General features: G+C 59.8%; 2 protein-coding genes across 3 annotated transcripts in view; one reads left to right on the forward strand and one right to left on the reverse strand.

Annotated features, from left to right (window-relative positions):
• The first annotated feature begins 3,634 nt into the window (after nt 1-3,634).
• PIK3IP1 (phosphoinositide-3-kinase interacting protein 1) lies at nt 3,635-9,687 on the forward strand. The gene is made up of 4 exons (XM_063144137.1): nt 3,635-3,878; nt 5,180-5,365; nt 5,974-6,052; nt 8,172-9,687. Exons 1-4 carry the CDS (start codon nt 3,812-3,814, stop codon nt 8,377-8,379), a joined length of 540 nt encoding a protein of 179 aa, XP_063000207.1. The 5' UTR covers nt 3,635-3,811; the 3' UTR covers nt 8,380-9,687.
• Nucleotides 9,688-12,132: 2,445 nt separating this feature from the next.
• Nucleotides 12,133-18,401, reverse strand: part of LIMK2 (LIM domain kinase 2) — a 53,911-nt gene continuing 47,642 nt past the window's right edge. For both annotated transcript variants that reach the window (XM_063144135.1, XM_063144136.1), the window contains 5 exons: nt 17,382-17,447; nt 15,654-15,828; nt 14,878-14,933; nt 13,798-13,955; nt 12,133-12,325 (listed from right to left, as the gene is read on the reverse strand). In XM_063144135.1, coding sequence (XP_063000205.1) covers nt 12,169-12,325; nt 13,798-13,955; nt 14,878-14,933; nt 15,654-15,828; nt 17,382-17,447 — 612 coding nt within the window. In that variant the 3' untranslated portion in view covers nt 12,133-12,168. The remainder of the gene's footprint in view (nt 12,326-13,797; nt 13,956-14,877; nt 14,934-15,653; nt 15,829-17,381; nt 17,448-18,401) is intronic.

Raw genomic sequence — 18,401 nt, forward strand, 5'->3', positions numbered from 1 at the left:
GAAGGGGCCACCTGCTGACTAATCCTGGTCACGTGATCCTAGAAGATAAGCAACCCAGCACTACGCACACCTCCAGCGTTCAGGCACGGGCAGAAGGAAAGCGAGCTTCCCTGGGGGCTCCAAGTGCCAGCGGCAGCTGCCGCCTCTGCTTCTGGCCCATCGCCCTGGGAACACTTTGCCTTGCAGCGCCAGAGACTGTCCATTCAAAGACGTCTTCTGGCTGGCCTGTGTGCGAACACTGCCGGCACTCTTGGCAGGAAAGCACATGTGAAGAGTTCTCTCCTTTACCCGTGATACGCTGCCACCACCAGGGTCGGTTTTGTTTTCCGATTTCTTCCTCTACTGGTAAAGGCAGATGTGGTGGTGGCAGCGGTGGCAGCAGCAGGGGCTGCTCTAAAGCACTTAAGCATTGCATTGATCTGCCGCCGATTAGCCCAAAGCATTTGGCACCTGTGGTAGAACGTATAGCTGTAAAAAGCTTTCACATTTGGCACAGGTGAGACCTTTTTTCTTGTCGGGGAACAAGCCATGTGACGGTTGTTTGTGTCCAAAGCAGTGCGACGCCTGGGATGGAAAGTGACCGCTGCCCCCCTGCCCCCACACGGATGAAATGATGCACAGGCAAAATGGACGTTCTTCTGAAGAAGCCCCACTCGGATTAAAGCTTTCCATTCGTGCAGCAAGACCCAGATGTGATGGACTGCAACTCCCATCATTCCCAGCCAGCATGGCCATGGCAGTTGTAGTCCAATGCATCTGGAGGGTGCCAGGTTGGGCACGTCTGCCCTGGAGGGCTCTGCTGCCTGAGGGGGGGTCAGCGCTGCCTCCCTTGGTGGTGCCTGAAGTCCAGGGTCTTGAAGCCACGGCTTCCCTCACGCTTCAGGGTCAAGGTCCCCCTGAAACAATGGCGCGGAAGCACAGAATGCCCCCCTCCCAGCGGCTCATTCATTTCATTCGCTCGGCCCCCAAAACTTCAAAAGACGGGCAAATGCCCGGAGCTGCACTGTAGGAAAGAGGGGTGCCATTAAGATTAAGTTGTCCTCGACTGTCATCTCCAGGTGATATTCTCTGGCCCTGGTGAGTGCTTATAACCCTAGGATAACATTGTAAGTATTTCCCCAACAACTTACCCAGAAGTTACCTGGCTGTGCCTTCTCAGGATGATCTCATTCTCAGCTATTTTAACAATACCACCTCCTTAAAGAATGTATTTCCCATTAGAGCTTAAAAACAGAGATCTACTTCTTCAAAGAACAAAAACAGTGTCTAGTTGAAGGGGCTCTCTGCTCCCAAGTCAGTCATTTTAGGAGCAGGGTTCATATCTGTCACTTAATGCACAATGAAAATGCTTGGATACATTAATTTTGACCCTGTCAGAGGTCCAGAAATTGCATACTGGGTGACTGTAAGCTGGTCACACGCACACTTTGGAGATGAAAGGAACAGCCATCCTGCCCTTTGAAGCAAAGGAAAAAATAACCACCTTGGCCCAGGTCATTCTGGCTGAACAGCCAGAAATAGCAGCTCTTTCTCTATCCGTGGCTTCGTGCCTTAACCACAAGACCAACTTCTGGCATTGGCAAAGACCTTCTCCTATCCAGAATGAGGTCATCTTTTAGCCGCCTACCTGACAAAAGTAGTGCCTCTCTATCTAATCACGCCACCAGCATACACAATTGCTTACAGGGTAAGGCAAGCCACACCCACACACCCACCCATGAGGAATTTAGCGGGGGAGGGAAGGGTCACAAGGTTTTAAAAATAAGAGCAACAGCCTGGAGATCTGGAGATCTCCTTGCAACTAGAGTGGTCATTTTCTCTTGGCCCAGATGCCAGAAGCGCATTCTCCTCTCTACCCTTTTGATCATAGAATCATAGAATAGCAGAGTTGGAAGGGGCCTACAAGGCCATCGAGTCCAACCCCCTGCTCAATGCAAGTATCCAACCTTGTACATTCTCTTGTGCAGCCTCTGTTGAGGTCCGTGGGCTTGTGCATCCCTCCATCTCCCACCTGGTCTTTTACCACAATTGAGAAGCCAGTGTGGTATAGTGGCTAAAGTGTTGGACTGGGAGTCAGGAGATCGAGGTTCTCGTCCCCACTGGGTAATTTTGGGCCAATCACACACTCTACCTCAGCCCAACCTACCTCACAGGGTTGTTGTTGTGAAGATAAAATGGAATGAAGGAGGATTATGTACACCGCCTTGGGTTCCTTGAAAGAAAAAAGGCAGGATATAAATGCAATGATAAATATCTTTCTCAGTGCATCATAACAAGCATATGTGTTTGCATTTAATCACAAAATATGGATTCTAGGAAAGTGTTTTATTCTTGAACTAGAGACAGAAGACTGCAGATCTAGTACCAACAAGTACCTTTGAAGCTTGCTATTTGGTATATATTAGAAATGATAACGTGCGACACATTCTAAGTAAAAACAAGGGCCACCCCCTTTAACTGGAGGTCAGCGCCCGGCTTCCTATCTGCCTTTTAGCAGCAGGTGACTTTCTTTGATCCCAGGGTGCTGGAGGAAAAGTTCTTCCAGGAATTGCAGGCAAAGAGAGGGAGCGACGCCTCCAGGAGTTCTGGCAGCCAAGGCTGGTTTTCCAGACGAGCAGCCCCATAGCCACCCTGCCCTGACATGTTCCTCCCGCAAGTCCTGGCTGGGAAACCCGGCAGCGCTCCGCACACATGCCCTCCCACGCCCGCGATGCGCCAGGAGCAGCTGGGGAGAGACGGTTCCATCTTCGTCAGGCTTCTCCAACCTGGTGCGCCCCCCCCCCATGTGGTGGACTACAATTCCCTTCAGCCGCAGCCAGAGTGGCCAACGGATCATAGGAATTGGAGTCAGACATCCGAAAGATACCAGGGTGCGGAACGCGGATCTGAGTGTTTTTCTGAGCAAATGCAACACGCAGAACTTACATAACAGGTCACGCTGCAGTTCATTTCTGTGCCCTTGCACAGGAAAAGTAAAGGCAACGACAAAAAGTAAATGACAAGTTTCAGGCTTCAAATGGCAGAAGCTCAATGCCAGGCTTAAGACGCGAAGAAAGGGCGAGAGGCAGCCCGCTCGCTGCCCCGTCCTGCGCAGCTTGACGTTTGCCTTGGGGACAGCCACGGGCGCCTTCCTGAGCGGCCCCTGAGCCCGCCCGGCCCCAAGGCCAGGAATCCTGCCCGTCTCGGGGCTGGGGGCGCCAAGGCGCGCGAGGGCCGCCGCCGCCGCCGCCGCCGGGGCTCTTCCAGCCGCGGCGGGACGGGGCTCCGTGCTGGTGGCCTCCGGCTGCCCGCGGACTGGCTGCGCCCCCTCCCTCCCTGCGAGTCGAGCACGTTAACCCCTGCGCTGCCCTCTGCCGGGCTTCGTAGACGGGGCGCTACGCTGCAGGCGCCGCTGCTTTAGCGCGATGGCGGGGGCGGCGGAGGGCGCTCGTGCGCGCGCGCGCGCGTGCCTGGATCCACCAGCTTTCCACAGCCTGCCCCGCTCCGGTTGCGTTGGAGTACAACCCCCCCCCCCCGGCTGGCTGGGGACGACAGGCGCTGTAGTCGGGAGCTGGAGGGCGGCGCCACGCAGCGCCCCAGCGCCCCCCAGCTTCCCGTCCGCGCGCGCGCGCGCGTGGCCCTCCCCGCCTTAGGACCCAGCTGGCGCGTCTGCGGCCGCGGAGGCGGAGCTGCGGCGGCGGGTCTGGGCGAAGGAAGCCGCCTGTTTACCAGAGAGACGCGGCGGCTGCAGGAGACGGAGGGCGCCGCGGCTGGAGCGAAGACCCCGGCCCTCCTCGCGCTGCAGGCAGGGCCCCCCCGCCCGCGCCCCGCGATGGAGGCTGGGCTGCTGCACGGCGGGTGCCTGCTGCTGCTGCTGGGCTCCGTGTCCGCGGCGGAGGGTGAGCGCCGCAGGGCGGAGGGCGCCCGGGGCGGGCGGGCGGGGGGCTGCGGCTGCGCTGGGCAGGAGCGCGGCGCCCGGGGCGGGGGGGCCCGAGAGGCGGCCGCACGGGCGGAGCAGGCGGGCTCCCTCCCGCGGTGTCGCGTGCGCTGGAAGGGCTTCAAGCCCCATCATCCCCGCCCAGGCAGGCCCGCGGGCGATGGTGACGCGGGTGCACTCTGCACGCGCTCAGAGGCAGCGGAGGTCTACGCGTGGGGCCCCCTCCCTTGGAAAGAGGGGGGTGCTGTCCTGGACACATGCCCCTCCCCCTTGCGTGGTGCAGGGCGGGGGGCGATGACGTCTCCTCCCCCTCCCTCCGCCCGCCTCGCGATTGGCCCGCGCTGTATCCAAGCTCCCTCTATTGGTCAGCTTCTTGGGGGTGATGTCATCGTTCAGCGGTATAAACAACTTGGCCCCGCCTTCCCGCCGCTCGAGGGGCGTGGCCCGCGTGGCGATTTGATCCCCCTAAAGGGGCGGGGCCCGGGAGTGCAGCCTGGCGGCGGCGGCGGCAGCGGCGACAGCAACGCTTGCGAGGAGCGTCCCGCAGGCGCCCTCCGCGGCGCGGCGCGGCAACGCCCATCCTCCCTAGCCAGTCGGGGCGACGCTCGTGGAGAGACGCCGCCGTCGGTGCGCGGCGCGTGAGCCGGGGCCGAAAGCGGGGCCCCTTCGGGCCGGGCGGGCGAGGGCGCTTGGCCGCCGCCCTGCCACGGAGCCTGCCTGCCTGCCTGCCTGCCTGCCGCCCGAGGAAGAGGCCGCCGGACCGCGCCCCCGTCTCCCGCAGCCCCGGCGGCAAAGGCACCCGTTGGACGCCGCCGCCGCCGCCGCGCAGGAACGCCTGTGACCGGCGCCACCCGGGCAGGCCGCGCCCGGGGCTGCGGGAGAGGCCGAGAGAGAGGCCGGCGCTGCCCCGCGGGCCTGGCAGGCAGGCAGGGGGAGAGCAGCTCCGGGGGGGGGGGAGGACAGCCGCCGCCACGAGCCCCAGCCCGCCCAGCCCACGGTGCAGGGTGATGGGAGTTGCAGTCCAACATCTGCCCACCTCTGCTTCAATACGTGGGGCCCAAAGATGGCTGCTCTGGTGGCGCTGGCCAGGCCCCGTGGCTAGGGGGGGTTCGGGGAGGCGCGAGGCAGGCGCGCAGGGGGCCGGCGTGGGCAACAGCAGCCGCGTGGCAGCAGCCTGGAGCGTGGCGGGGCTGCCCGGGCCCCTCGTGGCGCTGAATGTGGGCGTGGGGCTGCGATGCTGACGGCCCTTCTCCTGCCCGCCAGACGCCGCCTCCACCGCGCCTCCAGCGCTGACGGTCCGGACTGCGGCTGTGGGAGGCACGGAGCAGGTGTTTGAGCCGGCCCAGAGCCTGCCCTCCCGGAGCGAGTCCGCCGCGGTCCAGCCGGTCGTCGGGATCAGCCAGCGAGTCAAGGCGCGATCCAGTGACAAGAAGGACCTGGGCACGCTGGGTGAGAACCCTCCCCTTGGGCCAGCTCAGAGGGGCTCCTGCGAGACACTTGCCTGGGCTGGAGGGGAAAGGGATTGGGTGGCTGGTTCCCTTTCAAATGAAGCCTGGTCCAATCACCTCCGTGGAAAAGAAGCGGGGAAACGGAGCTGGGTGTGTGAAGCACCCTGAACATCTCAGCTGCCATTTTGAAGCAGTCTTGCTCAACCAGAGGCTCTCCAGCGGTGTTGGACTCACATCACGCCCAGCCAGCCTGGCCGGAGGCCATGAGAGCTGCAGCCCAACACATCTGGAAGGCAAGGGGGGCGGAGAACTCCGAACGGGCCAGCCTTTCCTAGCCATTGGGCAAACACCGCTTGAGAGCCCCACCCACTCCTGTCCCACTGGCTGCTTCTGATATGGGCCCTCCTGCCATCTTTTAAAAACGGAGGGTGGGATGGTTGTAGCCCTTGGCTTCCACATGCGTCCAGTATCTGCTTTCCCTGCAACAGCCCCAGGTACACACATGTACCATTGGCAGGTGGGGAGTTGTCCAGAGCGCACACAGTGGGGCTGGACGCAAACGCCTCTCCGTGCTGACAAGGTGCCGCTTCTGTCGTCTTCCCCCTGCAGGCTACGTGCTGGGGGTCCTCATGGTCGTCATCATCATTGGCATTGGAGCAGGGATTGTCGTGGGCTATGTCTACAAGAGGTAAGTGTGGGGCAGGGGCGGGGTGCGTAGAGAGCCATTTCCCACATGGAGACGATCTCCGAGGAGACTCAAGGCACTGAGCTGTGAAGCACGAAGCTCCCACCCGCCCAGTTGAGATCTTGCCTTGGGCCGAATGCAAACCGCAATTCTCTCAGTAGGGTCTTACCTTCTAGGCCACAATTGCTAAGACAGAAGGTATGCTTTGAATATTTAGAAGTTCTACAGAAATGCTAAGTATGATAGATGCCTTCTGTGAAGAGCCCAGGTCCATTTGGGGGAAATTTAGCTGCTGGTATCAAGCTCCGGCACACACTCACTAAAGCCACCTGTGTGTACGATCGCGTAAGTCTCCAGGCCTTCAAGGTCAGAGCTGGAGTCCTGCCAAAATGAGACATGCCAATTCCAGCTGGGTTAGAGCGAGCGCCTTCCACACCCTGCTCCCCTCCTGGAAGCGAGGTCGTCATCCAGCCTGACAGTGATTGGCAAGGGAAGCTCACCTCACACGGCTCGAGGGCCCGGGGGAAGCTAGTGGGGGCTACTGGTGCCATTTGGTCTTCCCCGGATCTCGACTCAGGTCTCCATCTGTGAATCTGGTCTTCAATCCGGTCCAGGTTTCGCGCTTCAGTCTGCCAGCTGGCTTTTAGGACTGGGAAATTTGGAGCTTGACCTATTGGAAGACTCTTTACTTCAGTGTGGTGTAGTGGTTAAGAGTGTCGGACTGGGAGTCGGGAGATCCGGGTTCTAGTCCCCACTCGGCCATGAAAACCCACTGGGTGACTTTGGGCCAGTCACAGACTCCCAGCCCAACCTACTTCACAGGGTTGTTGTTGTGAGCGTAACATGGAGAAGGGGAGGATCATGTATGCCACTTTGGGTTCCTTGGAGGAAAAAAGGCAGGATATAAATGCAATAAATAAATAAGTAAAGGATAGGATAGTATAAGTAGCACTTTCTTGTTTTGCCTGCAGCAGTGTTTTACAGGGTTTCTCTGTTGGTCTGGGTTTCTCAATTGCCTGTGAAATTGTACTGCTCTTTCCCCCTTCCTTATTAATAAGCTTCACATCTATTTCAAAGATGGTGCGTGCTTTAATCCACTGAAGCCTCAGTACTAAATCCAGAGCCTTCTGCCTTGGTCCTGTTACTGTTTAGGATTCTCAGCTTGGGGTGTGAAATGGAGGGCGTCAGCTTGAGCCCTTATTCCTGTGCCCCAGGAGTGTCCTGAAAGGTCTGAGCATCCCCTGGCTCAGGCTGGGTTGGACGTTAAGGGTTGGTGGCAGCAGCTTACGGGCTAATTTGTTTGCCCACAGTCCCCAGAGCAGTCCCTCTTATTCCCCCTGGGGGCGGGGGGTCTGCTTTTTCCTTCATACCTTCAAATTGCCTCAAGAAAAGGACCTTCTGTTCTGGGCAGTGCAACACAAAAGGTGAGGTCTCAAAGAGCAGGCAGCTGCAGTACGTGGTAGCAAAGCAAGCCGCTCTGCTACCCTTTAGATAACTGAGAGGCAAATAATGTTCCACAGACGGAATGCGAGGCCCTTGCCCCAAGATGCTTACAATAGAAACGTCAGCCATGAGGGAGGGAGACAAAAGGGAGACTAGGACCAGCCATCGTTGCAGGGGAGGAATGTGTATGGCGATGCAGCAGTCTTCCCCGGTCTGGGGCCTTTCAGACTTGTTGGACTGCAACTGCCATCATGCCCAGCCGGCATGGTCAAGGCCAAGGAACACACAGGCTTCACAGTCAAGCCAAGACCAACTTTGCTGGACCATACCAAGGTTCTCATGTAATCCAGCATTGGGTCTCTGACAGCAGCTGCCCTCGCCTTTTGTCTAGCTGGGCCCAGGAACCAGCACTCCCACCAGGTGTGCTCCCCCCCCCCCCCCGACACAGGGAAATGGCGTTTAGCAATCAGGACTAAGGATGGTTGAAAGACAGACAGACACACGTTCATGGCTCGGCCTAACGCTTTCGAAGACCAAAGCGAAGGGGCCGTTGCCGCATCTTGTAATGGTGAGGCCCGTAAGCCAACGATAAGTTTCGTTACACTGGGGCTTTGGAAAAGGAACACTCCTCCTGTTTGGGCACAGCCCCCTTGGCTGACCCCCTTCTCTCTCGTATCAGGGGTAGAGATCTGAAGGCCGAGCACGAGCAGAAGGTTTACGAGCGAGAAATGCAGCGCATCACATTGCCACGCTCCGCTTTCACCAACCCGGCCTGCGAGCTCCTGGACGAGACCACGATAGTGGTGCACACCAACCAGAGCCCTGAGGAGGAAACGCACGAGGGCGACGCGCCCTTGATGGGCCAGGCGGGCACGCCGGGAGCCTGAGGAGGAGGAGGAGGCACCGCCGAGAGACACGGCCCGCGTGCGCCTCCCGAGGCAAAGGCCCCGCTCGCTCCTCCCTGCCCAAGGGGAGACTTCATTTGTGTTTTGTTTTTCTGTTTGAGGAGGAATCAGACACCTGGAGACAGGCAAGATGCCGAAGAACCACCTCACCTGTGGCCAGCTGTTGGTGGGGGTGGGGTCCCGGTGGGAGGATGTCCATCCCCAGAGAAGCTGCACCATTGGTCTCCTGCTGTGGACTTGCGCCGTTGAGGATCTGTTGCCGCCTCAAGGGTGGGTGGTTTTCACCATGCCTGGTGCCTGCAAGGCCTTTAAATGGGGAGGGGGGCCGTGTGGTGGGCATGAGCTTTTTAAAAAAGAGAGTCAGCATTCGAACAGTTGAATGTAGATTTTATTTTATGCACAAGTTGACTGCTGTGGCTTGAGCAGCTCTCTCATTCCCAAGGAAGGAGTTTCCTTTTCAGAAATGGTCTGGGAAAAGCTCCCCAAGTGCTCCAGGGCTGGCTTTTCTGGCACAGGGCGTGGGAGACGAGCCCTCTGCAAAGAGGCGTCTTCCTCTGGGGGCTGTTTGCACAATCTCGGCCCTTTGAGGCCAGGGATGAATTCTTACATGCCGACAAAAATTGTCGTCCTTGGCATTCTGCAATCTGCTCTGGATCTCTGAAGGTGCCGGTCTAGGATAGCGCCTAAGAGTGGAGGCATATTGAAGGGGGTGGGGGCTACTCCGCCCCGCCTTGCAGCCCAGAAACCGCGCCAGGGTTTAGCAGGATGGGAGAAATGCAGCCTGGAGGGAGCAGAGTCATTTCTGACCTCCTTTTTGAGGCTTTCCACGGAGGTGCGTTCCCAGAAGACTCAAGGGCTGAGGCGAAGGGCAGGTTTATCCTAACCCAAAAGCGTGGCCTTGGAAAGAGGAGGGGGCTGGGGCTGGGGCTGGGGCTGGGGCTGGGGCTGAGGCAGGCGGCTGCCCTGCAGGGTCAGTGCTGTTCACTGGTGGTGGGCTGGGCAGTTCTCGGGCCTTTCCGGGACCCCAGCCAGAAGGGGCTTTTTGTAGGGCTACAGAGACGCACACGCCTAGCCTGCCCACAAGGACGCATTCCAGCCATAAAACAGGCCAACAACTTTCGCAGGACTCCAGCTGCCAAGAGTGGAGAGTTCTTGCAAGGCATGTTTATGCAAGTTAGAGAAGAGAATTTAAAAAAAAAACCAACACGTGTTTTAAATGCCTTTGGATACCATTTCTTTGTAAGTGTTTTAAATACCTCATGACTATGAAATAAAACGATTCAGGTTGTACTGAGTCGCCTGTTGGACGGCATCCTCCTCCGTGCTGGCCCTCACATCTCCTCCTCCCCCTGCCCCCATCCCAGAGGCGATTGGCTCGGCCACCTCGCTTGTTTAGGGCAGCCAAGCCAAGCGTCCCCGTTGCTCTGTGCCTTCTCTTGCCAGGTCCCCTAGGGCAGCCACGGGGCCCCACCAGGCCGGCCCAGGGTCAGGCCTCTCCCCTCACTGAGGCGCCAGGGGGCAGGATAGCGGCTGGGCGGTCCACCGTGCCGCGGGCGCCTGGAAACACCGCCCGGGTGCGCTTGGCTCCTCTTGGCATCTTCACAGTCGGCGGAGGAGCAAAGCCGTGTGTTTCCGACTGGAGCACTCTGGTGGGTGCCTTGGCAGGGCCCCTCTCCCTGATGTCACCTGGCCTGTCAGGGAGGTGGTCTGACCTCTGGCTCCCCCCACACCATGGCTCACCAGGGGCACATCATGGCTGACGAGAGCGGCTTGCTTCCACTTCCCAGCTCACCCAAGACGGTGTCCTCCCGGCCCGTCGCCACCGCGGCCTACAACTACATGGGGCTTGCTTGGGAATTCACGAAGTTCCGGCACATGCAAGTTCCCCCAAAGTGGCGAATTTGCTGCTGCTTGGTACTTTGCCCCTGAGCCAGCTGTGAAGGCGGCAGCAGCAGCAACAACTCAACTTCGTTCCCTGCTCAGGGCTACTTGCACTTTCAAACTGCGTTGGAGCGGGTCCCAAAGTACTAAAGCTCAGAACGGACAGGTGCTGGAAGCTCTGCCAGAAGAGGAGCCTTCGTGCCCCCCCCCCCCCCAGGTGCCATTCCATACTCCCAATAAAGGTGCAAAGTGCACCTGCGTAGCCAGGATTCATCAGCTGCGAAGCAGCCCTGCAGATCTACTGCTGAGGGTGGGCGCCCCCAAGTGCCCTCCCTGCCTGGGGGGCAGAGGCCCTCAACCAAGAGGAGCCCACCGGGCAAGGCCTCCTGCTGCCTCTGGGTATTCCCTGGGCTCCTGCCCGATGTGGGTCTATGAGCTGGGGCCACCAGCTCCCAAAGTACTAAAGCCAGCAACAAGTATGCCTCCGCTCAGAACACGTTGCCATTTACTCTTCCATCCAAACACCAGAGAGTGCGGCTTGCTTTCGTAGGGTGATGTTTATTGCTTTTAATTTAGTCAACCATTCTGCTGTGCAATCAGGAGTCCCCTGAAGACCAGGTCCCTGCACGCTTCTCCTCCTCTGGGGCACAGAGCCCACCTCCCCCACAACTTCTAAGAAGACCGAGCAAAATGTGACCTATGTGCACTGGGGCTTGGGCACACGCCTCCCCCCACTGGCCCACCACCTGCAAAGGACTAGTGTTTTGTAACTGACCCCCAGGAAAAGCACACGCTTGTATGCTAAATGGCTTGGCTACAAGTCGTGTCCTTTCAATTGCTCTGAACCGGAAAGTTTGGCCCTGGGAGGCCCAGCTCACCGGGAGATGTGAGGACGGCGCAGGAAGGGGCAATGAGGACGCGGGTGGAAAGGGAACCAGAGGCAGGCCTGGCTCTCGAGTCCTCCACCCGCTTGGGCTTCCTTTAGCCTAGTTTGGGGGAGGCAGAGCGAGGGAGAAGCGTGCGTGCGTGCGGAGATGGTGCCGGAGGCTGATGGCGCCTTCGTCTGAAGGCCTGAAATGGAGGACAGAGGTAGTGACTGTTGTGTCGTGGGAGGCCTCCAGACAATGGTCCCCAAAGAAGGAAACGGCCTCCTTCCCGGTCGGCTACAAGTCGTGTTGCTCCTGCCCCAGTGCCACGGAGACTGGCCGGGGGCATATCCCCACTGGGATGCAGGCACCTCTTTCCCCATCCCACAGTGTACAGTGCGGTGAGCAACTCCTGAGCAGTCCCTGTCACCGCCACAGCTGCTTTCCCCAACAGGGCGGCTTAGCGGAGCTCCAGTCCCCCTCGGTGGCTGGCTGGGCCGGCGTTTCCAGCTTTTCCTTGGGAGCGACCCCAGGCGCAGCAGCGGGAGATTGCACCCCAGGGGTGACGTGCTGGGCTGTCCTGGGAGAGGAGCGCCCCCCTTCAAAGAGCCCCAGAGGGAGAGGAGGGGCCTTCCCCACACCTTCCTTCCCAGGGCCTGGGCTCATGGGTGCTCCAACAGCTCAGGAAACCTGGGTCGAGGGCAACCCAGAGTGCTGCTTCCCAGCCCCAGTGCTGGGCTTCACGAGGGCAAAGTGGCCGGGATTCTTCAGCCCTTGCAAGTCTCTCGAGTCCTAAGCCCCCCCCCCTCGAGGGCCTTGAGAATTGTGCTTCCAAAGCGAGAAGTCACCCACAGGGGAAGGGTTCCCCCTCCAGAACGTGCCACAAGCCCAGGCGGAGGAGGCTGAAGGAGTGCCACAAGCCCAGGCGGAGGAGGCTGCAGGCGACCCAACCCGCTCTGCGCAGGGTGGGAGATGACGGCGGCGGGTCTCCCTCGTAATCCAGGGAGAGCGCCTGCCTGCAGGACTAAGTGAGGCGGCCAGCTAGCTTGTCCCGGAGCAGCCCGTGCTGCATGCCGACATCGTGGTCCAGTTCCTCCAGTTCTGAGGGAAGAGGGATTCCCAGTTCTCCCAGGTAAAGGGAAAGCGCTTCAAAGGAATCCTCCAGTTTTGAAAATGGGGGTCTAGGAAGAGAGGAGAAAGAGAAAGCACCAAGTTCATGCAGAGGCTCTAGAGATCTGGAACAAGCAGACTTGTAAGGAGCCAGCGGTGCAGGAGGAGAAGAATTTTCTCCAGCCGGAAAGGGACGGTTTGTAAAACAAGTTTTTTTTTTTAAAAAAAAACCATAGCACAGGATATGCGTCCGTGCGCATGTGTGCGCGCAGACCCGTGCACAGAGGGGTCTTGTTAAGTACTGTGGACTCCGATTTATTGTCATCCAGCTACCACCAAAATCCCAGGACTCCAAACCATTGAAGCTCAACGCTGCATCTCGTGGTCTCAATTGCAGGCAGAAGACATGCTGGAACAGGACCCTAGAGTTGGAGGGGGCCTTGGCGGCCGTCTAGGTGGCCCCTGCCCCGCTCCATGCAGGGTGTTAAGCTTCTGCTTGAAGCGCTGGGCCCACCACCCCAGAGGTAGCCAGCTCCATTGTTGAGCTGCTCTTCCCCGCAAGACGTTTCCTGACATGCAGCCCTCTTCTAGCATTTCAGCCCTTTGGAGCTGGCTGTGACCTCTGGGACAGCAGAGAACAAACCCGGAGCCCTTCAGCGCTCTGAAGGCGGCTTTCCTGTCCCCCACCTCCACCCTGTCAGTCTGCTGACAACCGTCTTCCTTGCCTGCCTCTGAACCCTTTCCAGTCCGTCTTTATCCTTCTCAAAGTGTGGCCCCCAGAACTGGACAAAGTATTCCAGATTAGGTCTGACGGGTGCAGAATATTTGCAAAATATGATTCTGTTAAGGCAGCCTAAAATCTCAGCAGTCTTTTTGGCAGCCACATCATACCACTGACTCATGCGCAGCGTGTATTCCACTGCTTTTCACGTGTGCTACTGCCAAGCCAGGTGCTGCACTACCCCCCACCCCCTAACCGCCACCCCAATACTATACTTGTGCACCAGATTTGCATTTTATTTTCTGGCCTAATCACAGAAATTTGCATTTCTCTGCTGAATGTGTTTTGTTAGTTTCAGCCCAATTTTCTACTTCCATTCTACCAAGGTGGCTTTAGGTGGATTCCTGCATTGAGCAGGGGGTTGGACTCGATGGCCTTGTAGGCCCCTTCCAACTCTGCTATTCTATGATTCTATGATAAGGTCATTTGGAATTTCACCCAGTCTTCCAAAGTGTTCTTGATCCTGCTTCATCCTGTTTTGATAAGGAAAACCTTCATCTAAGTCGGTCACTGATAAAAAACCCTGAAGCGCCCAAGTCCCAGGAGAGAGTCTCTGCTGCACCCTCTGGGTGTGGCTGTGAATCTGCTCGATGGCCACCAAAGTGCTGGGCAAAGGGCAGCGTGGTCAAGGCAAGGGCTGCCACTCTCTGCCCTACAGGGTGCCCCTCCTAGGCCCAGGCAGGCAGGCAGGCGCCCAGGGGCGCAAGAGGACCCAGGCTGCCCACCTGCCTTCAACACGAAGGGGTCCGGCCGCAGCCTCACCTGCTCTCCGGCTCCAGCCTGCAGCAGATGGTGGCCAGGGGGAAGAAAGCTGGAGGGCAGTCCACGGGGACAAACTTCTCCCAGAAGAGCTTCACATTGAGGCCAAAATCCAGGGTGCGGGGCAGGCAGTCCGGATCCGCATACACTTGTCCTATGATCTGGAATGGAGCACGGAGGACGGAGCGGTCACGCCAGGCGGCGGGCACAGCGCTCGGCAGGGGCGCATGGCCCGTTGGATCTGCTGCAAACTTGCATGGAGCAAATGTGAGGCGCTTGCTGGAGCACCATCGAGCGGTGCAAGGCGCACGGCCGGCCGGCCGGCAGGAGCAGCTCCCCTCCACGCCTCGAGCGCGCCGCAAGCAGCCTGCGCCACATCTCCTGGGTCCTCCGCCCGCACCAGTCCTCAGGTCCTGCCCAGTGGGGCTCTCAAGAGCTAGCCGCCCTTTCCTTCCCATGTGCCCGGGGGGCGGGGCGGGGGGGGGGGGGAGACGCGCCGGCGAGACATTCCGCCCACTTTGTTCCGAACAGAGGAGACCAAGGGAAGTGCCGCGGCCACCTGCTCGCTGGCGTTTCGACTGAAGCAGCCTTCCCCAAGTTGGTGTCCTCCAGATGTGGTGGACTACAACTCCCAGTGTCCCCCAGCCAACATCTGGAGGGCACCAGGTGTGCTGGTCTGCTTTCAAGCAATTAGGACACCTGGTCAGGGCTTCGATGCCAAGGGATGAACTGGAGACTCTCGGCGCTACGGAAGGCCTGGAGGGAAACGACGCAACTTCCCCAGCGGCCCAGTGTGAAACACAGGAGGCCAAAGCAGAGCGCGCCTCGCCCTCCACTCCCGGCCCCTCGGTTTCCCTGTCACTCCCCGAGTCAAAGCCAGGGCTCCGGTAGCCACACACAACACAGGGGTTGGCCACGTTGGTATTGGCCCTGGCCTACACAACGGCTTTGCCCAGAGTGGCCCCGGGAGCAGCCCTGAGGATCCTGGTGGCAGAAGCGGAGACCCCGGGGCAGTGTGGCATGACCAAGGAGGGCAGGACGGATGCCCCCGACTGCGGCTTCCAGCAATGGCCTCAGACTTGCCTCACAAAGCACAATCCCAAAGGAAAAGATGTCCACGGTCTCGTCATAGCTCTGTCCTGGAAGAAGAAGAGGAAGAGGAAGAGGAAGAAGGGGCTGGTCAAAACGGTGGCCACGCCGAGGCCTGAGAGAGTGCAGCGAAGGAGGCGGGCTCCTGAGGGCTTCCCCTGCCGGTGGAAGAACGGGCGCTTCCTGGCACAACGCCGGCTTTCTTCCCTCCCTCCCTCCCTCCCGCCTGCCTGCCTGCCTGCCGGAGAACTCAGGGCAATGGTCACGAGACGGTGGGGAGACGGGGACTGGCCTAGCGCCAAGGGCTGAACAGGCGCTGGTTCCATGCAGAACCGCTCCGCAGCAAGGAAGCGGGAGCGTGCTAAGCGAAGCCCCCGTCTCCTGGGGCGGCACCTGTGCAAAACCAGGCGCGTGGACAGCGTGGAATAAGGCAAGCAACCAAGGGGGCGGTTTGGGGGGCGGGGGGGGGGGAGAGGAGGTCAGGCCTCCCTCGCCTGGGAACACAGACCCCGAGAGGAGGCGCCACTCGCTGCTTGCGTTGCGGCACTTGGAGAAGGACCGGTGGCAAGGCAGGGAGGGGGGGGCGGGGGCAGCTCAAACCTCTTCGGCCGAAGCCCTGCGAGCCCCAAGCGAGGCTCTGCACCGGCGCAGAGGCCCAGGGGCGTCCCTGTACAGCGAGCCCGGCCAAGAGCTGCGCGCAGAGCCAAGCAGCCCCGGGAGAAGCAGGAGGGAGCGAGGCGCCGCCCTCGGGCGCCTGAGAGGCCTCTCACCGTTGAGCATCTCCGGCGCCATCCAGTAGGGGTTCCCGACCACCGTGTAGCGCTTCTTCCGGCCACCCTTGCGCAAGGTGCGCTTCTTGGCGGACGCCTTTTCCCCAGGGGGCCTCCTCCTCTCCTCCACAATCAGCCGGGACAAGCCAAAGTCCGCCACCACCACCGTCTTGTCCTGCAGCCCAAGCACAGAGTGGGCAGGTCGCACCCGGAGCGCTTCCGGCCCAGGCCCCCTCGGGGCTCCAGCAGACGCCGCCAGCAGGGCTTGCGCAGAGCAGTGCCGCGAGGCCCTCTGAGGGCTTTACGGCCTTCGGAAGAGGGGCGGGAGCACTTTGGAGCGCCACACATCTGCGCTGGAAGAGCCGTGGCGCAGCTGTTGGCCGGCCCTGGTCTTTGGCTTCAGTTGTCAAATATGCGCCACGTGCTTGTGAAGGTGGGCTAGCAAAGGGGGGAACCCGGACTCCCAAGGACGGCCAAACACGGCCTCTGTGGCCAGGCGCACCTTGCTTCCAGTCCTGGGCCAGCAACGTTGTCCGCAGGACACCAATGAGGCCAGACTTAAAGGAATCGGAGGGCTGAGCCACCGGGCATCCCTTTGGGCTCCAGGATCTTCGCGACACGAACATGTGGGACCTCCGAAGCCGCCGTACACGGCCGAGGTGGGGCAACCCCCCCTGGCACCCACCAAGGTGCCCCCCTGCCCCTCCCACTTTTGGGGTCTAAATAAACACACGTTCTCCCTGGCAGCCAGGACTGCTGCGAAAGAGGGCTCTGTTGGGGCTGAAAACTGGCTTCCATGGAATCGGTTGCATTTGCTGGGGCTCAGCCCCCACCTCTGCCTGGGACTCAGGCTTTTGGGCACGCCACGCGTCCTTTGCCACGCTCCCCATGGCAGACATTTTGTGGTGGGGCCCAGGACAGCTTCTCAAGTGGCCAAATGTGCCTGCAGAGCCAAAGGTGGCTGCCGACGCCGGTCACACAGAATTGAGCACAGCTGGTCAACTCTGACAGTCAGCAGCACAGCGCCCCCGCCCGAAACCTGCATCACCTCTACATTAAAATCTACTGAAAGCACTTTAAAATTTTGTTTACAAAACATTGAAAAAACTGGGGGTGCCAAACAGGGACCTCAGAGGGGCAATGTTTATTCTCCCAACATTTTAACAATCTATAAATTTTAAATAACATGGTTTTAAATTTGTAATTTTGCATTGCTGCTGTTTTTATCTGGTTGAGCTTTTATATTGTATTTTTATATTATGGTTTTATACTGTTGTTTTATACTTTGAATGGTTTTAATTTTTGTGAACCGCCCAGAGAGCTCCGGCTATTGGGCGGTATAGAAATGTAATAAATAAATAAATAAAATAAATAAATAAACGTCTGTGCTCTGACCTCTGCCCCAGCCTGGACCAAGGCAAAACCAAAACCAGACAGGCCCTGTGTGGACGTTTCCTGCCAAGCAGCGGGGGGTGGGCAGCTCCTGGAGCACACCCCTGGGCGTGAAGCAGAGGCAGCTGCTGCTCTGAGTGAGAGGAGCCGGACGGTGCCGGCTGAGGACCAGCAGAGGTGGCGCCAGGGCTCTCCGCCCGCTGGACTCTGCAGCAGCGCAAAGGGAGCTCGGGCCGCTCACAAGCCGCAAGGGCACCTGCCGGGGAGCTGCCCAAATGGAGGAAACACCCGAGAAAGGAGGGGAGGGGAGGGGAGGGGGGAGGGACGGGCGCTCACCAGTTTGATCAGGCAGTTGTGGGAGTTCAGGTCTCGGTGAATGATGCACATGGAGTGCAGATACGCCTGCAGGAGGGAGAAGCAGGGCAGCGATGCAGCCGCGTGGAGCCGGAAGCAAAGGGTTCAGCCTGGCTCGTCTGCAACGCCGGCGTTGGGGCCGGAAGCAGCCCTGAGGTCCCCACCGGCCTCCTCAGCTGCTCCAACCACGGAGCCCTCCTCAGCTGGGTGCCGCCGCCAATCCAGCGCCCGGGGTGTGGCGGAGATGGGCCACAGCTGGACTGGCCCAGCCCAGAATTCTGCACGCTGCTCTATTACGCTCGGGAGGGCGAGGTGAAGGCCACCACGAGCGCTGGACTGGGCCACGGCTTGTGCAAAGGCCCCGCCCCGCGGCAGCGTTCCTCGGTTAACCGCGAGAGCGGGGGGGGGGGGTTGGGGGAGCGCCTGGCTGCAAAGCCGTCCCCCACGGGGCAGCCCTGAGCGGGCTCTGCTTGGAGGCCGGTGTGGGCTTCGGAAAGCGCGCAAGAGGCTAGGAGACCCTTCCCCACCCTTGTGCCCTCCAGATGTGCCGGACTGCAACTCCCAGGGCTGTTGAGCATGCAGGCTGGGGGTGATGGGCATTGCAGTCCAAGGGACCTGGAGGGCACCAGGTTGTAGAAGGCTGTGCCCAGGCGGGGTGGACCCACCCGGAACTTCCAGGTGCCCTTAAGGCCGCTTTGGCAAAGGGTTAGTGCAAGGGGCCAGTAGGGATGCCTGGAGACGCTTCTCAGGGCCACAGGCACTGCGATCTCATAGGAGCCTGGGAAGCTGCCGTAGGCGGAGCCAGACCCTGGGCCCCCCTCGCCCAGCACCGCTGGCACTGACCGGCAGGCAGCCTGGGCTCCCCAGGGCTGCAGGAGGACTCCCTTTCCTCGCCCGGCCTGGGACCTTCTGTGTCCCCCCTCCCCCCACATCCCCCTCTCTGGTCAGCAGCTCACTCTCCCCAGGCTCCGAGGCTGAGGCAGGTGACGACGCAGCCCTGAC

The sequence above is a fragment of the Elgaria multicarinata genome, chromosome 18, assembly GCF_023053635.1.
Source record: "Elgaria multicarinata webbii isolate HBS135686 ecotype San Diego chromosome 18, rElgMul1.1.pri, whole genome shotgun sequence".
NCBI classification, from domain to species: Eukaryota; Metazoa; Chordata; class Lepidosauria; order Squamata; family Anguidae; genus Elgaria; species Elgaria multicarinata.